General features: G+C 41.6%; 1 protein-coding gene across 1 annotated transcript in view; it reads left to right on the top strand.

Moving 5' to 3' along the window:
- LOC134220472 (serine-rich adhesin for platelets) overlaps positions 1 to 17,961 on the top strand; it is a 488,621-nt gene extending 470,660 nt beyond the window's left edge. Inside the window, exons 14-17 of the mRNA XM_062699526.1 lie at positions 15,449 to 15,520; positions 16,268 to 16,851; positions 16,998 to 17,105; positions 17,178 to 17,961. Coding sequence (XP_062555510.1) covers positions 15,449 to 15,520; positions 16,268 to 16,851; positions 16,998 to 17,105; positions 17,178 to 17,451 — 1,038 coding nt within the window. The 3' untranslated portion in view covers positions 17,452 to 17,961. The remainder of the gene's footprint in view (positions 1 to 15,448; positions 15,521 to 16,267; positions 16,852 to 16,997; positions 17,106 to 17,177) is intronic.
- Positions 17,962 to 19,491: the final 1,530 nt, after the last annotated feature.

The following is a 19,491-nucleotide window of genomic DNA, read 5'->3' as shown; positions in this document are numbered from 1 at the left end:
TGTTATAAGAGAAAGGTAAATTGGATAGTAGATGTAAAGTTGTGTGAAGTGGTAGACAAGATGGCGTCATGATAGGGTACTAACCATGTGGTTAGGTCCAGAAACGAGCCTTTCCGCCTTGCCTTGCCGCCTACTTCCCAGAACAACCAAGCAGCTACAAGCCCGACTACTACGCTAATCGTCCCACAAAGTTAACGGTGAACAGGAAAGTATTGTCAAGCTGGCAAATACCATCCCCCACTCTCTGTTGGGGTCAGCACGCGCTTCAGACCATCTACTACGTCTGGATGTGCCCATTACCGACTCAAACCATCACGAACAACCCCCGATAGCTGCTATACGCTACCGGAATGCACTACAACGCCATCTACAAGCTACCACCTGCACGTCTAGCTACCACGGATCCGGATCCCATCGACAAAAATGCGCAAGTACCCTAAGTGACGTCAGAGTAAAGAAATGTGTGTCCAAAATGGACTGAATAAATAGTTGTTAAGTAAAACTTTGTGGTAGCGACTCTTTTTTATGAAAGCGCAGCCCTTTATTATTAAGTTTGCACTCATTCTTGTTTGTGTTCGTTTTTCGAGCTCGTAAAGGAACGTTCAGGCCTCGTCTTCCTCTGGTTTACAGAAATTTGCTTTTCTACGGCTTTTGAGCATAGGTAGTTGTTGTAAGGCTTTATTTGTAGACTAGCTTTATGTACCCGGCCTTGCTCGGAATTGCCAGTTTGGTTTTCAGTTTTTTCACAATCAAAAAAAGATAAAACCAATTGGTCAACAGAGTAATTGTGTTAACTTATTGATACTTCATCATTTGATTTAAAGAAGGCTTCTGGAAGCATTGACTGATCTTGAAAAAGAGATCGTTGGTTTGAATAGCCTTATTCCGGGCAAACGACAATTGCTAAAGAAGGAAAAACATCCACCGATACTTTATTCCGGGCAAACCCCCATTTTTAATGAAGGGATCACACTCACCATTGCCTTATTCCGGGCAAATGCCTACTTCTAAAGAAGCAATCACATCCACCATCCAGAAGGAAACAAATGAATCATTGCTTTTCACTGGGCAAACCATGATTCCGATGAAGGGTAACAATTACCATTCTTCTATACCCAGCATGCTTTCTATGAAAGGTTTTTCTGATGCTGTTCATAAATATCCCAAATGCCCTTCATGTCGAATGACCTTAGGCCAAATAGTGTTATGTTAATGGCCTGCTTCATTCAGGGATATGTCATTTTCAGGAAATGTCATATTCTGGGATATGTGTATCGGTAAGAATCATTTTTGGGAAATATCATTTTCGTTGAAGTCATTTTCGGGGAAATGTTATTACCGGGAAAATGTTATTGTCGAAGAATTGCTATTTTTGAGGAATTCAGGAAATTTGTTTTCGGAGCATTGTACAATGTCAAAGAACCTCGAATGAACTAAATAAGAGGGATTTTATTTTATTGTATTTTTTTAATCTTTGTTAAGGTGTTTTTTTAATCTACAGACTAAGTTCAACGCCGGAGAGGGATTTTAAATTTAGTCGTTTTCTAAACAATACCCAACCCCAATAACCTCCCGCATTCCAAAAGTGTCTCCCAGCCTCTCTATAATAGTTTTGGGCAGAGATTACGTGTTTACAAATTTTGTGTGAATTGACCCATTCAGTGAAAAGGTATACTAAACTGTTCGTTTACTAAATATACCCTCTCTCTCATTCAGCTATGACACTCCCACCCAGTCTGACATAGTCTTCCTGAGACTATGAATTGAGAATATGGGTTGCACATATGGTGGACATCGGTAAATGGGTTCAAAAGTTATGCTGAATTGACCGATAACTAAACAATACCCCTCTCTCACACCCTCCCTTTTTTTAAAATGACTTACCCACATCCAGTAAAAGTGTTTCCTTAGGACATACAATATTTGATACAAATTTGGTTCAAATCGGTCATGGTGTTCAAGACTGACATTAAGTTGATCGATTGTTAAGCAATACCCCGCCCCCCATATCCTCCCTCTTTTCCAAAGAGCATCCCCAACCACACTATCGTCGTCTCCTTAACATGAAGAATGTGTGTTCCAAATTTGGTTGAGAACGGCCAATGGGTTCAGAAGATACACTGAGTTGATCAATAGCTAAGCAATACCCCTCCCCCTTTTCTAAACAGCAATCTTAACTCCCCAATCTTAACTTAGCATCCATAACCCCCATCGTCGTTTCCTTAAGATAAACAATGTGTGTTCCAAATTTGGTTGAAATCGGCCAAGGGGTTCAGAAGGTACACTGAGTTGATCGATACCTTAGCAATACCGCTCCCCCCAAACCCTCCCTCTTTTCCAAAGAGCATCCCTAACCCCCCTATCGTCGTCTCCTTAGGATAAAGAATATGTGTTCCAAATTTGGTTGAAATCGGCCTAAGGGTTCAGAAGGTACACTGAGTTGATCGATGACTTAGCAATACCCCTCCCCCTTTTCCAAACAGCATCCCTAACCCCCATCGTCGTCTCCTTAAGATAAAGATTGTGTGTTCCATTCCAATTTGGTTGAAATCGGCCAATGCGTTCAGAAGTTATGCTGGAACATACATACAAACATACATACAAACATACAATTATTGAGTTTTATATATACATATATAAAGATAAAGATACACACTTAATTTTTTTCGACGAGGCCGGTAAAATAAATTGCCGAGAATCCAACAGCTGATATCTCGGTAAAAATCTCGGTGAAAGTTCAAATTACCGATTGGTCGTAAAATGTTCGACCCAACCCAGCTGTCAAATTTTACCGTGCCGTTCGGTAGTACGTTGCCGATCAATTCGGTAAAGGACTTTGCCGAGATTCAGTGAAAAATTATTTTTATTATTTATTTTCAGATGAATCAAATCAAAACAACAATGAAAAGCTTTAATCAATATAAAATAGATTATATTTTAGGTCACATTTTGTAAAAATAAAAAAAACAATATGAACATGCTAAATAAAACTTCACAAATGTTTCCATGTTTATTTTAGCTTCTTCGTACGGGTCTTTACCCTTACCATTTTCCATCGATTCCATTCATTGATTGAAATAGGTAGATCTGGAACTGAAATTAAAACGGACATAAGTTTCATTACTTTCAATCAAGGGGAACGACACCAGTTTTTCCAAACCGAAAAATCCCGAAAAAGATGGCACATTTTTCAAGAAAGAATATAAAACCCGTATGCCGTCTTTTTAGCAGAATACGCTGATTTTTTTTGGGATTTTATCGGGTTCAAAACCTTGTGTCGTCCCTGTTGCTTTCGTTAAAGTCAACGTGAAATGTTGTATGAATATTGTGTCTATAGAGGAAATTGAAATCATATTGAATACTTACCAACAAATTTAAAGATGAAAATTTATTTTTTCCCTTGCTTTTACTTCTTTGCATGTTTTTAGCAGAACACGCTACAGGTTTTACATTTGACAGATGGGTTTACCGAAACTCAGTCAAATTCCGAACTACCGGTTACTATGGCAAACTTGACTGCCGAGCTTCAGTAACTTGTGTAAACGTCATATTTATTGACGAGATATCAGTTAAAAAATACTTTTACGGTCATGTTCGTCAATTTATTTTACCGACAAAAAAATAGTCTTTTAAGTGTGTAGATTCGTCGTTCACTTGCAAACCGCTCGAACAAGTATTGTTTTCTCCTTGTGTTCCCCTTGCCAATGAGCCTCGCCAAGGAACTGAATTTGAATGGAAAGATGCTGCTCAAACGACCCTGTGATTCCTTCCCATCCGGTGAGCCGGCTGGTTTCATAACAAAGAAGGAACATATTATGATTCACAGCTATCAAAATAAACCCAAAAAAGAAGAAAATAATTTCGTGATCAGAACATTTTCCACTTCCCCCGCAGTGTTTGATACCGGGGGTAAGTGTAAAATTTTTAAATTATTTGCTCTCATGGTACAAACCATTACAAATTGGATGTGATTAGTTTAATTATCTTGTAATTAAACTTTTGAATCAAATTCACTGGAAAAAGGGACAATGTGTGCAAATAAGAATTGATTCCATGAATGCAAAAATTAACTTCTCGTGAAACCTAAAATGACAGTAACTGGCGTTAACCGTGTTAGTGTATGTATTGTACAAATTTTAATATAGTATTAGGCATCAAATTTATCCATGCACAATGTGATGGTGTGGTAAAAACTGTAAAGTATGTGCAATTCCAATTTTTTGAGTCGATTTTTACACTTTTCCACTTCTCCCAGTGTACCTTATCAAAACTTTGAAAAAGCAGCGTATCATAAATGTTTGCCAGTCTTACATAACACATATTATACTATCATTTTAAACAATTGAAGGAACATCTGAAACAGCTGAGCGATGCGGAGCGTGTCCAAGCCCTCATAAAGCAGAATATCAGCAAGTGGAATTCTTTTGTCTTGGACGCGCTTCAACCATTTAATAGTTTTAAGAAACTTTTTCAAAAACTATTCAATTGCTTCCAAACCCGGACTCGAATAATTGAGGTTCTCCAAATTGTCCAACCATCCCTCATAAAAAAACTCCACTCTTCTCTCATTCCTCTTTTTTCATTCCTCCTCAACCTCCAGCATTTCTCCGGATCCAGTGCAACATTTATTTAATCACGTTCGAAAAAAGTTTGCGTTCCTCGAGGGGTACAGTTTTTGTTCAACAAATTCAAATTCAAATTTTTATTTTATACAATCCAAGAGAATTAGAATTTTATATAACATTTTGTATTGAGGATAAGATACTGATTTAGTTTATAATAGAATAGTTATTTTATTAACAATTCAATGTTTTCTTTTCAATTTTAAATCACAACCTTTATACTTTTTTTGTCATTTTTAATAATGTTTCCAAAATATGTTGAACCTTATTTATTGTAACCGAAATCGACGGTAACAAAACGTTTCGGAAGCTCAAATATTATTAGTCAATAACGGCTCCGCCCACGTCCTTACGGTCATATAAGATAACATACTGATTTAGTTTATAATCGGGGTTCTGCCAAAACACACCAAGCGCCAACAAAAAATCACCGATTTTTTTCTTTCGATTAGTGGATTTAATTGATCGCAAATCGTATTGAACATCCCTAAACCCCATAACTGAAGTTATCATACATCAAACATACGTATGAATTGATATAAGAATATTCCCGTTTTCCTAGTGCGAACAAAATATTACAAGTTAGTCAAACAGCCGCTTAGTGCGGTTTTGCTGAACCCCGACCAGTTATTTGATTAACAATTCAATGTTTTTTTTTCAATTTTACATCACAACCTTTATACTTTTTTTTTTCATTTTTAATAATGTTTCCAAAATATGTTGAACCTTATTTATTGTAACCGAAATCGTTTGTAACACAACGTTTCGGAAGCTCAAATATTATTAGTCAATAACGACGCCGGCCACGTCCTTATGGTCATATAGGAAGGGAAGGATAGTTCCGACTCTCGTTGCTACCGAGTATACCTCTGCATCTCCACGATTGTCTTGGGATGGGATATTGTGTTAGTTATAAAGGATATTCTAACTGGATTCACTTCAGTAAGCGATGCGATCTATGGGATGGGATATAATATAATACGCTCATTGAAAATATTAAACTCACGTTACTACCTGTCAAACCGGCGTGTAACCTAAAACATGACCATACACTAGGGTGGCTCAAATTAGTATGGAAAAAACTTTTTTCAATTGTTTTAATGGGCCGCCCTCTTATTCGGTTCTATTTGATGCCATGATACTCTGGACAAAATTTCAGCCAAATCAATCAACTAAACTAACTGCTAAACTCGTTGGAAGTATATATTGGAAAATGTATGCAGAAACATCTAAAAACAGTGATTTGCATTTGGACGGCACAATTTACGATTAAAAACTATGATACTCATTCAGATCTTAAAGAATTTAATACAGAATGTTATGCTGAAAACCGCGAGAAGATTAGTGTTTGCCCGGTGAAGTTATTAGCATTTCTCTGGCGTGGGGTTTGGGCAAATTTCATTTTTTTACCATTGAAAAGAAATAAATTCACCCATACAACACTCCAGTAAAATGCCAATATCTTTGCCTAACAAACTCTAATCTTCTCGCGGTTTTCAGCATAACATTTTGTATTTAATTCTATAAGAACTATAAGAACTGAATGAGTATCATAGTTCTTCATCATAAATTGTGTCGTCCAACTGCAAATCACTGTTTTTGGATGTTTCTGCATACATTTTCCCATATAAACTTCCAACAAGTTTAGCACCGCCCAAACGTTAACCGATTTGGCTGAAATTTTGTCCAGAGCATCAGGGCATCAAATAGAACCGAATAAGAGAGCGGCCCATCAAACAATTTGAAAAAGTGTTTTTTGAGCCACCTTACCATACACGCACTACTTAATTTATTTCACGACCGCACAAATCAGAACAAATTATTTAGAATGATCGCGCGATCTTTCGTATATACGCACTTCTCGAAACTCAAACTTACACTAATTTATTTATTTACCAGTCGCACCAGAACACATTATTTCAGATGAGTGCGCGATCGTTCGGCGTACTTCTTGAAAACATGACGCGCACTCGCCTCGACCGCACATAGCACAACCCCGGCTTTCGCGATTTTTCCTGTGTCCTAGCAAAAACGCGACCAATCATACACGCTAAAAATGAACTACTCAAAATTGAGTCGAATCCGACTCATTTTCATTAAAAACGGGACAACTCAAAATTTGAGTAAAAGATACTACTTCAATAAAATGATCTTTTCCAAAGAAAATCCCCGTTGTGCATCTTCTTCTTCTTCTTCTTCTTCTTATTGGCATTACATCCCCACACTGGGACAGAGCCGCCTCACAACTTAGTGTTCATTAAGCACTTCCACAGTTGTTGGTTGTACCAACTGGAGGGTCGTCTTCCGAAATAATGAACCGTCACGATGATTCAAGGTTGGTTAAAATTTCCTTTAATTTTACAATAGTTAGCGTTTATAATGTGGGTGTAATATATTCGCTTACGTTTAGTGCCTCCAACTATTGTTACTACCGCAACTTCGATTAGCCAAGCCTCGTTCCAGACTAGGTCGTTATTTCTACATTATAATTGGTTGAATTATTTAGGATAAGTTTTCACTAGTTCATTTACACGTTAGGAATTTGATCTCTTACCATTTAGGCTTTTAGAAATAATACGATAATAAATTGCCACAAACTATCGGCTAATGTATGGTATATGATGATCTAAATTAGATAAGAAGATAAACGTTTAGGTATCTAAAGCAATGCAAATTCAGAGTATAATTACACCTTGATATTTAAGCACTATAAATGTAATAGTAAATAGTAAATAGTAAATTCAACAGTTTAACTTTTCAGCCTTTACAAATTATTTACTTTTAAATCATTTGTCTACACATGAGTTCACGTTTCATGAATCAGCATTTTTCCTTCTGCCTCTTCTGTCATCTCTGATACAGACGTCGTGTGTCATATCTATCGATCTGCATGTCAAATGTAACGATATCGATAAGAGCATTGGATTGCGATGGTAGGTGCGTACGTCCGAGGACGTCACACTCCCCCCTGGTATGCGAAACAGATCTTCAAGTTCGCTTACACAACATCGCGCCGAACATCTAACACCGCTAACTTAACAGTCGGTCGCTCGTAAACTCCATGAACAGTTTGAACGGTTGCCTTGCGAGTTTGCCCTCCACTAGTTACCACTCCGATTACCCGTCCCTTGGGCCAACAGTTTCTGGGATGCTCATGATCCACGATGACTACGATGTCACCCTCCTCAAGAGGTTTCGCCTTCTTGTGCCACTTCGTACGTCGTGTTATGTCGGGTAGGTAGTCCCGAATCCAGCGCTTCCAGAAGAGATTCGCCAGCCATTGGGATGTCGGATGTCCTCGTCGCAATGCCGCAGTGTCCGCGTCCACGAACGTCAACGGTTTTGAACCATCCAAGGAGCCCAAAAGAAAGTGGTTGGGCGTTAGGGCTGGTGCTGCTTCGTCATCGATTGGCACGTGAGTAAGAGGGCGCGTGTTAAGTACACCTCCTACTTCCGTTAGGGCATTCCTCAGTTCCTCGTCAGTTGGGCGCCGTGCGTGCAAGACTTCGGCCAGGTTCCGTTTGACCGACTGTACGAGTCGCTCCCAACTTCCTCCCATGTGGGGCGACGCAGGTGGGTTGAACTGCCACGATGTAGACGACGTAATGAACTCCCGCATCAGCTGATTCCGGTCAACTTTTTGGTAGAGCTCCTGTAGCGTTCGGTTGGCACCTACAAAGTTTGTGCCCCTATCGCTATAGAAACTAACTGGCGTACCTCTTCGCGCGATGAAGTTCCTCAACGCCATTATGCAGGAACTTGTCGTTAAGGAATGAGCTACCTCGATGTGGACGGCTCTTATTGTCAAACATGTCAGTAGAACCCCCCACCTTTTCTCGACCCTTCGACCCACAATTACTTCTATTGGACCAAAATAATCGACCCCCACATGTGCGAACGGCCTCGTGTGTGCGGATAGTCTGGCCACTGGAAGATCGGCCATCTCCGGCGGTTGAGGGACAGCGTCGCGATTTTTGCACCACTGGCAGTTTCTACGGATCGTGGCAAGTGTTTGTCTCAAGCGAAAAATGCTATACTTTTGGCGAACCTCGTTGACTGCGATGTCATAGTTTCGATGGAGGTACTTTTCGTGATAGTGTGCCAAGAGTAGCGATGTTACTGGATGCTTAGGTGGTAGAATAACAGGATTCTTCGCGTCGCTGTGGAGATACGCACACACGCCGGTTCTACCCTTCATCCGCAATACTCCTGAGTCGTCCACAAATGGGCTCAGCTTGTAGAGCGGACTCGCCTTTGGAATTTGTTTTCCCCTTTCTTCTTTAGCTACCAACACTGCAACCTCGTCATGGTATATGTCACGTTGCGCTTGCCGATAATGGTGTGCTTCCGCACTGCGAAGCTCTTCCCGCATGAGTGGTCCAGCAATTAAGGGAACTTTCCTACAGCTCCGTTGAATGTTCGTGCAGAAACGAAGCACGTATCCGGTCACTATCAAAAGTCGTCGCCAACTCGAAAACCTGCTGACATCGATTACCGATTCGGAAACACTGATGTGGAACAATACGCTGGGTCTCATCTCTTCCTTGGTAGAGATCTTTACTGGAAGGCTGGGCCACTTCTCTGTTGCTTGCATCAGGAACTCTGGAACCTTGAACCACCTGCTCTCCGACGATAGGTCAGGTCGATCTCGCCATCTGGTCCCATCATCAGCGACATTAGATCGAGTCGGAACCCATCTCCAATCGTGGATGTCCGTAGATTCCAATATTTCGCTGATTCTTGATCCGACGAAAGCACTGTATCGCTTGTGGTCGGCACGCAGCCAACAGAGCACATTTCGAGAGTCTGTCCAAAATGTACGCTTACAAATGTTCATCGTCAGGCTTCGTGTTACATTGGCAGCCAATCGACACCCCAGAACTGCGGCTTGCAGCTCTAACCGTGGGATTGAGGTGTATTTCATCGGTGATACTCGAGTCTTAGCCGCAACCAGAGAACATTCCAGCTGGTCACCTTTCGTAAATCGCAGAAACACAACGGCTGACATAGCACTTTCGCTGGCATCAACGAAGACGTGCATATCTACTGCAGCCTCTTCTATCGACAATACAACTTGCCGGTAACACCTTGGGATCCGAAGTTTCTCCAATTCCGGGAGAAGACGAATCCACGTACGCCACCTCTCGAACAGATTTTCAGGGATAGGTTCATCCCAATCAATCCCAGTACGCCACACCTCCTGAAGCAGGATTTTCAGTAGAACCAAATAGTGATCTATCAGCCCTACAGGATCGTAGATGGTCATCAGTGTCCTAAGGATCTCCCGTTTGGTGGGACAACGACTTCCATCGAGAAGCGCTGAATCAAATCTCGTCCATTTGATCTTGTACTTGAACACATCATCCTGCGTATCCCACCACATACCGAGGATTTTCTGGCTAGCTAACTCGGAAGTTATATTCAAATCCTTCTCTGTTGACTGCTCTGCATTCATTTTCGACAGCACCAGCGATGAGTTGGAGACCCAGTTGCGGATTTCAAATCCACCCTGCATGTGGATATAACGTACCGATTGAGATAGCTTGACGATTTCTTCCTCCGTTTCGGCGCTCAAAACCATGTCGTCCACATAGTGTCGTTTCTTGATCACCGCTACTGCTTCCGGATATTCGTCTACGTATCTGTCTGCGTTGCTGTTCTTCACGAACTGGGCTATAGCAGGAGAACAGCTCGCCCCAAAGGTCATTACCTGCATGACATAAGTCCTAGGCTCACCATGTTCCACGATACTGCGCCACAGAAACCGCTGACAGTGCTGATCTTCCGGAACTATCCGTACCTGGTGGAACATCTCCCGAATGTCAGCACACACGCCTACTCGATGCTCACGAAACTGATACAGAATGCCAACTAACGACGTCAACTGATCGGGACCAGTAAGGAGTGCCGAATTCAGTGATGTTCCGTAAGCTGTGGCGGCGGCATCCCAAACGATACGTACCGTTCCAGGTTTATTCGGATTGTAAACCGGGAAAATCGGTAGATACCACACTCGTTCACGCTTCTCCGACAGTTCTTCTGGTGTTAGTTCGCGAATGTAGTTTTTCGAAATGTATTCCACGATTTTCTCGTTCAAAACGTTCGCCAGTTCCGTATCCTTCGCCATGCGTTTCTCCAGGCATTTCCACCGACGGATTGCGACTGCCTTGTTATCCGGTAGCCGAATTCTATCAGAGCGCCATAAAAGGCCAGTTTCGTACCGCTCTCCATTGAAGTGTGTCCGAGATTCCAACAAAAACATTGCTCGCTCGTCATCCTTAGATAGTCGTTCGAGCTGGTTGGGCTTGACTACCAGACTGTCGATAGCAAAGTAGCCTTTGACCGTCTGGTTTAAGTGCGTCATGCTTTCTTCGCTACACGTACAAATGTGATAGGTGTGACTAGTACTCGAGGAATTTTTCGTGGCCCAGCCACCGTACACCGACCATCCGAGATTGGTTTTTACAGCAATTGGGTCGCCAATCTTGCCCTCACGACTTTTCCGCACCAGCATAACATTAGCGTGCCTCAATCCAATAAGTATCCGTGGACGAACGTTCGTGTATGATTCCACAGGAAGTCCCTGCAGGTATCGATGCTGTTTAGTGAGTTGAGTCATATCCAAAGACTGGAAGGGTAATTGCAGCTCTTCCACCGTTCTCACATCTTGCAGTAACAGCCGCTTTCCTCCTCTTCCGGCGACCACAAGCTCGACACTCTGTGAATCGGATTCGTAGCGATGAGTACCACCCGTCCATTTCAGGCAGAGCGGATGAATGGTTCCGGACAGCCTCAGCTCCTCAGCTAGTTGCTGGTCGATGAGCGTAAGTTCGGATCCATCGTCCAGGAAAGCGTGACATTTTAGCTGTATTCCGTTTCCAAACAATGTCACTGGCAAGTAGCGAAGCGAGCCCGTGCCGGTTTGATGTGTATTGACGTTGCGTTCCTCGTTCTGCCTCGAAGGGCCGCTCCTATTGGCACCGCTTGGTGGCGTTTGTGCTAGTAAGTCCTTGTGAAGCAAGACGTGATGCTTGAATGTGCATCCGTTCTTCCCACTCTCCAGAATTGCAGCCACCTTTATGCTGCCGAAGACATTTGCGGCAGAAGTTGAATCCACGTACTGTTGCCCACCTTGCTTCGTACGACAGCTCAAGAAATCGCTTGCATTTTCCAAGATATTTGCAATCTTCTTTGCACGCGGGACATGCTTTGTTTCCTCCGCTCACTCCGGTCACCGTCGATCTTTCTTGGGTTGGGTATACAGTATGAGTCCTATCCTTGGAATGAACTTCTGCGTGAGTGTTCACATACTTCTCCTTTCGGTTTCCTTTTATCTCCTGATTCTTGCCTCCGCGGCACTGAGGCTCGAAAACAACGGTAACATCTTCCGCCAAGCTGTATATCCACTGGCTGAACGTGGACAACTTTACCTCTGGCAAGTTTCTCTTGTACCGCGCCCAATCCAGCTTTATTTGAGGGGGCAGTTTCTGGACAAATTCTTTTAGGAGCGTCGCATCACACATATACTCCTTTCCACCGCAAGCTTTTACAGTGGCACAGAGATTCTGGACCTCCAGAGCATAATCGACCAGCTTGTCCATCGCATCTGGCTTGATAGTCGGCATCGATATAATCTTCTCCTTCAGGTATTCAATTATCGTTTCCGGTCTACCGAAGCGTAGTTTCAGTGCACTGATTGCTCTGCCTACCGTTTCAGGCCGCATCAAGAAACTACGAACAGCGTTAAATGCATCTCCCTTCAAACAGTTCCTCAAACGGATCATGTTCTCCGCTTCCGTGTACCCACACATAGCCGTTGTATCTTCATACGTGGACAAGAACATTGGCCATTCCTCCGGATTACCGCTGAACTTGGGCAGCTCACGAGGTACAACCTGTCGTGCTGCAATCTCATCCTTCGAGAGTCTTTTGCTGCTTATCAAGGAGTTTTGCCGGCCTGTAACTGGTCGACTACTACCACATATTTCAACTTTCTTGGCTGTTTCACTCTTCGCTCTTTGGTGTCTTCGCCCTGCTCGTTCGTCATAGGGTTGTGCTTCTTCTTCACTGCCATCACAATTGGTTCCACCGAAGGATGAAAGTTCTTCTTCACCCTTTGTCCCGGTACCAGACGTTTCTTCTTCGCTTGAGTCTTCTATGCTGGTTTCCTTGTATGACGAACGCTTATCTTTCACTTTGGTTTCGCTGCGATGGTTCAACCACTGTTCCACCTTGTGATGACCATTATGCTGATCAATGACTGATTCGCCACTGCCTTCCAAATCGGCCATCTCCTTTAGAACAGCGAACTTCTTTTCAGCTAGTTCCCGCTTGCGCCGCATCTCTTCTTGCATCAGTGTCTCTTCAGCCTCGATCTGTTGAAGTTCCACATCCAAACGCGCCTTGACTGATTTCCGTGATGCTGCTGATATTGATGAACCAGCCTTGCTCACCCTTGCTTTCGTCGCTACCTGTGCATCATCTCCGCTCCGTCTAGTATCTGCAACTGCATCCTCGCCATTCGCCGCCGTATCACAAACATCATGTTTCCGCCCCGTCGTTGGAATCACTTTCTTCGTACCCTTTGTAGCTGTTGCTCGAGTTGTCCTCTTCCGTAACGTCACCCCCAATTTCTGTGTGGAGGTTTTCCTTCTGGATTTCGTTGCCTTGGTTGCTTTCGCAGTAGCGCATTCCAAGCAGATCCAACTGCAGCCCTGAATATCCTCTGAAACTCCCACGCACACGAAATGGTGCCACACATCACATGTATCGCACTGCACCATTTGGTCGTCGTCCGGTTTATCGCACAACTTACAACTACCTCGAGCCACCGGTGTGGTCTCACACGCCGCGTTGGGGGGTTTAACGAATTGGGGGTCGAGCTCGCGAAAATAGCGCCTTTTGGGTCATTACTTAGGGGTTGTCTAGACGGGTCTTTAGGGGGTTCTTTATTGCCTGACTTTGAATTGGAAGGAGATGTTTGCCGCTTACCTGAGGTACATTTGGCTTTGCTGTTAGCATCCATACCTGGTTCCGACATAGCCTGCCGCGGTAAACGAAATTTTAATATGTTGGTTGTACCAACTGGAGGGTCGTCTTCCGAAATAATGAACCGTCACGATGATTCAAGGTTGGTTAAAATTTCCTTTAATTTTACAATAGTTAGCGTTTATAATGTGGGTGTAATATATTCGCTTACGTTTAGTGCCTCCAACTATTGTTACTACCGCAACTTCGATTAGCCAAGCCTCGTTCCAGACTAGGTCGTTATTTCTACATTATAATTGGTTGAATTATTTAGGATAAGTTTTCACTAGTTCATTTACACGTTAGGAATTTGATCTCTTACCATTTAGGCTTTTAGAAATAATACGATAATAAATTGCCACAAACTATCGGCTAATGTATGGTATATGATGATCTAAATTAGATAAGAAGATAAACGTTTAGGTATCTAAAGCAATGCAAATTCAGAGTATAATTACACCTTGATATTTAAGCACTATAAATGTAATAGTAAATAGTAAATAGTAAATTCAACAGTTTAACTTTTCAGCCTTTACAAATTATTTACTTTTAAATCATTTGTCTACACATGAGTTCACGTTTCATGAATCAGCATTTTTCCTTCTGCCTCTTCTGTCATCTCTGATACAGACGTCGTGTGTCATATCTATCGATCTGCATGTCAAATGTAACGATATCGATAAGAGCATTGGATTGCGATGGTAGGTGCGTACGTCCGAGGACGTCACAACAGTTATTAACTGCGAGGTTTCTAAGCCAAGTTACCATTTTTGCATTCGTATATTATGAGGCTAACACGATGATACTTTTATGCCCAGGGAAGTCGAGACAATTTCCAATCCGAAAATTGCCTAGACCGGCACCGGGAATCGAACCCAGCCACCCTCACCATGGTCTTGCTTTGTAGCCGCGCATCTTACCGCACGGCTAAGGAGGGCCCCCCGTTGTGCATCAATGGGATTCAATTTGCAGTTTGCTATATGATATGTGGTTCACTGGGATCCCAATTAGGGGGAGATCCCCCAGTACCGGACACATAAACCATTTAACGAAAAAATCATCCGGATTTTGTTTACTTTTATACCATATACACAAAATATGATCATTGATTATTAGGGTGGCTCCAATTTGTATGAAAAAAAAATTATTTAAAATTTGTTGAAAGCCGCGAGGAGATTAGAGTTCACCCGACAAAGTTATTCGTTTTTGACTGAGGTGTAGTTTGAGTAAATTTCGTTTCTTTTACACTAAGAAAAGTAATAAACTCACCCGTACAACACTTCAAATGCCAATAACTTTGCCGGGCGAACTCTAATCTTCTCGCGGCTTTCATTTATAACATTCTGTATTTAATTCTATAATAACTGTTGAGAAGGATTTGTTTGGTGAAACTGGCAACTGGCAATAAAACGGATACTAAGAATGGTAATTTGATCACATTAAAAATCCCGGGGATCGTTATTTAAAATATGGCTAATATTGACCATCAATAATCAGAATGCATTCGATTAATTGTATTTTTGTTGATTCAAATCTTCTAAAGTAAGACAAAACATGAAAATGTTTGGCATTTTTGTTCATTTTCAAATTTTGCAGATAGAATCTAAAATTTCATACAGGTAAAAGACTTTTCAATAGCTTTTTTCGTACTACATAAGATGGTGGAGGGACCTCTGCAAGTGTTGTTGTGAAAGGGGTCCGGTATTGGGAGGGGTCAGGCGCTGGGGGATCTCCCCCCAAGTATTTAACTATCAGAAAGAATAGGAAGATCTAAAACGTTTCCTTTTTTTCATTTTCAGATCGATGTTCATTGCTTCCTACTCACGGACTTTTTGCTGATATGCAAAAAGAATAAACATGAAAACCTGAAGGTAACCTCTTTAAACCTACTTCAAACATTTATTCATAATGTAACATAATATGTATTTTCAAGGAACAACTCATAATCGACTGTGCCATTCCATTTATTCTCATTTGCAATGTTTATCTATCACTTGCTATCAGTCTCCACTGCCATTGAATGACAAAGTGTTGTATACGCCAAACTGTTTCTTTTAATAGTTTGACCATATTTTTTAAGGAAAAACAAAACCTGGTATGTTAGAAATTGGCAAATATGTCACTATGTCTGATTACGACCGACAAACCGGTGGGTTTCATGAGGCTCGTACTTTTTTGTGCACACGCCAGAATACCTTCATTTATCAGATAGACTCATTCCTTCCGTTCAAAACGGGTAGTACAGCAATGTTGATTTTCATGCATGAAGGAGTTTCAACAAATCCCTCTTTTACTCGTTTCACATCCAGATAAGAACGGCATGTACGCACTGAGTCGTACTTTTGCATCCGATTATACTAATGTGAATTTGTTCACGAGATGGGCAAAGCAAAAAATAACTCCGATACGCTCACCGTATCGACAAATGCTTGCCCAAGAATAATATTTTTATACAAGATTTTTTAATCATTCAAATGCAAATTTTGGCCAATTTTTAGCATTCATAACAAAAGACTGGAAGACTTCCATATTCATCAACATGTTCCTCATTTAGGCAATTCATGTATAAAATGTTTCCAATTTCTCCATACTCATTGCGTTTTGAAAATCATCTGCAGGTCGTCCGACAACCGTACATGACTGATCGGCTGGTGGTTCAAATCAAAGAACAAACCCTGTGCTGTTGCTATCTGAACGATCTCTCAATGGTGGTGGCCGCATTCACACTGCAGGGTGCCAAGGCACAGAATTGGTACGACTCGATCACGAAAGCTAAACATATCTTCACTAGACTGAAACAAGGAATGGTTGCTGATGTGCGCCAGTTTGGAAACATAATCAACATAACCAATGCCAACAGCAATACGAACATTAACAATGACAGTCTCAGCATACGAAAGTCCCCTCTAAACAGCTCGATCGGGAGTAGGATCAGCAGTTTGAACAACAGTCACAGTGGATCTGTTGATCTCAACGAATCCAAACCGGTATCCATCGACTTCGAAAAGGCCAATTCACTTTCCAGCGATGAAGGTGGAACTGCTGGTTTATCAATACAGGGCAAAATTGGCTCAATAGGACCAAGGAAAGTTAAATCCACCGTAACAACGGTGCAGTCATCTTCGAATTCGCTCACAGTCCAGCCATTCAGTGGATTGGGTCAGAGTATGCCCAATTTGAATTTGAATTCCACACAAAATAGGTGAGTACAATATAGGGAGAATGTCTATCTAGGTATCTAAATCAAGCTTCGCGGCTTTATGAGGCTGCCAAAATAGATGCTATGCATTTTGGGAACGAATAGTTAAGTATCCACCGCTCATTTCCTAAACATAGTTTTATTTACAGCAACACTCTATCAGTCCCAGGAACATCTACCAGTTATTCCCATTCAGGAATGGTGCTATTATCTCCCAGTCAACGAGGAATATCTTACCCACCGCCATCGCCGACAAGGTACCGTCTCTTCAAAAGTTCATTTACACGAAACATTATTGCGGATTAACACAATATTTTTTCACTTTGTAGAGCCACTCTTCGGCGGGGATTTGCGTTCTCCTCGTCAATCAAGAACCCACCGTTGATAAAAACTCGCAACGTGGCGTCGCAACAGAGCTTCATCCTCTCCCAGCAACCAAGCTTCAATTCGGCCACCCTGGGTCAACATCAGCAGTGTCTGCAGACGTCCCCCTCGCCTGGCAGTTCACCGAATGTAGCCTTCGTCAAGCGGAAAAATAGCTTTCACAGTCCAAGCCAAGGTGGTCAAACAGATCCGACCACACCCAGTGGCGATGCCACCTAGTATAAGCTACTGCCCTCCAGCCGTAGATAGGACACGTTCTACCTGGTATCCTACCGTAGGAAATAGCATTTACTTCCCTCTCTTCAGTCCAGCTGAAGGGGGCTATTTGGAAATTTAGGATCAAGCGTATCGCGGTTTTTGTTGAAACGATACGCGTATTTGTTGTACATAAGAATTTTAACTACCAAAACAGATTTGGTGCAAATTATCAAACATATTTTAACCGTACTGATAAATTATAATGAAAACTGTTTTATCTCCAACGTGCATATTTTAAATTATCAAACCAAGATGTTTTGAACACGGAAAACCAAAACGATGCTGTGACAAAATCTAGAATGCAAGAAGGAAGAAAACGGCGAAACAGATAATTTGATCGAAAAGATGTAACTTTTAAAGCGAATGAAGCTGTTTGTTTTCGGATCCTTCGGTGTATGTAACAGAAGTAGCGAACCTAGTTTATCTAGTTTATCTCACCACTTACACTTTGTGCGACTTAGAAGACAATTCTTGCTTTGTAGGACTAGTTGAGCCAAAATGGTTAGGCTTTTTAGTCGTTTGAAAATGATACTGAACTTTAGAAACGGCGCACACAACAGTTCGTTTGAATTCTAAACGGATTCGGTGCATCGAGACACTGTCAACGCAAACGAAGCCTATGCGCGTAGCCTTTCACAATTTAGACATATTCCAACACATAGCGGTCATGGTGAAATGCCAACGGGTTGCTAATACAAGCTTTCAACAATTACAGATCCATGGGGATAATGATGGGGATAAACAGCTTGGGTAACAAGCACTCCTGGAACAAAACTACCCTTTGAGATTTTTCAGAGCCGTTTAGGGAGTTTTGTTTACAGCACATCTATTTTAAAAATGTGAGGCACGGTATTATCAAGCCTGAGGTGATGGATTCTGTTCCCAGTCCAGTCGAGAGGATCTATAAAGTATCATTGTGTTAGCCACACTATAAACAAATTAATAAATTTGGTTGGCAACGAAAGTTCTAAAATAATAGTTGTAGAAGTGCATTGAAAAGTCTAGTGTGTGCTAATTTCCAAAAATAATAAGCTTGCAAACAAATCTAAGAAAGAACAATTTGTTTGCAATGCGTTTGTTTGGCAGGCTCCAACGTGCTCAAAGAGTAGTACGTCAAAAAGGAACCTCCGATTGGCCAGATCATCGTAATGTGAAACAGTATAATAAACCCAGATTAATCCACCTAACGGTGATGGCGCCTTTCTCGCGCAAAAAGGTAATAAATGTAGCCTTTGCGCTCACACCTCGATGATGTCGAAGAAAAGCAAAACAGTTACACCGTCTAATGTTATGATAGAAAATTTACGCTAGTAGACGACAGATGGCGCTGCCAAAAGTTTCTCGAATTTCCTGTGTTCGAATTTTGATCTGACAATTTCATAGTACTATGAAACTGAACGAAGAGCATACTTACGCCTAAATGTGTGCAACACGAGCATCATTATAGTGCGATGAAACTCTTAATGGGAAGCCACGGATAAAATATTCATAGATGCAAAGCATTTTTCATAACACATTATTGTTCTATGTGACTATGTCTCATCACTATTTTAATATTATCTATTTTTTGCAATTTGCAATTATTATGAAATTCAATAGTGATCAACAGCGTTTTAGTCTCTGTCGGATGCAACTTGTTGCAAGAAAATCGGTTAAGAGTTTCTATGTGAAAATTTGGCTAATGTTTTTTATGGCATTTTGTGCACACACACACACGCACACACATACACACACACACACGCACACACGGACAGACAGACATTTGTTCAGCTCATCGAGCTGAGTCGAATGGTATATAACACTATGGGTCTCCGGGACTTCTATCAAAAGTTCGAATTTGGAGTGAAATGATAGCCTTTCGGTACAACTTAGTTGTACGAGAAAGGCAAAAACAAGGCAGAAACAAAAGTAAAACTTATTATACGAGAGAAGCAAAACTTAAGACACTTAAAAAAGCAAATGTTTTAGACTTTGATGCCTGATGATTAAAGAGAAGTAAGG

Source organism: Armigeres subalbatus, chromosome 3, assembly GCF_024139115.2.
Source record: "Armigeres subalbatus isolate Guangzhou_Male chromosome 3, GZ_Asu_2, whole genome shotgun sequence".
Lineage (NCBI taxonomy): Eukaryota > Metazoa > Arthropoda > Insecta > Diptera > Culicidae > Armigeres > Armigeres subalbatus.
This window is presented reverse-complemented; position numbering and strand designations above follow the sequence as displayed.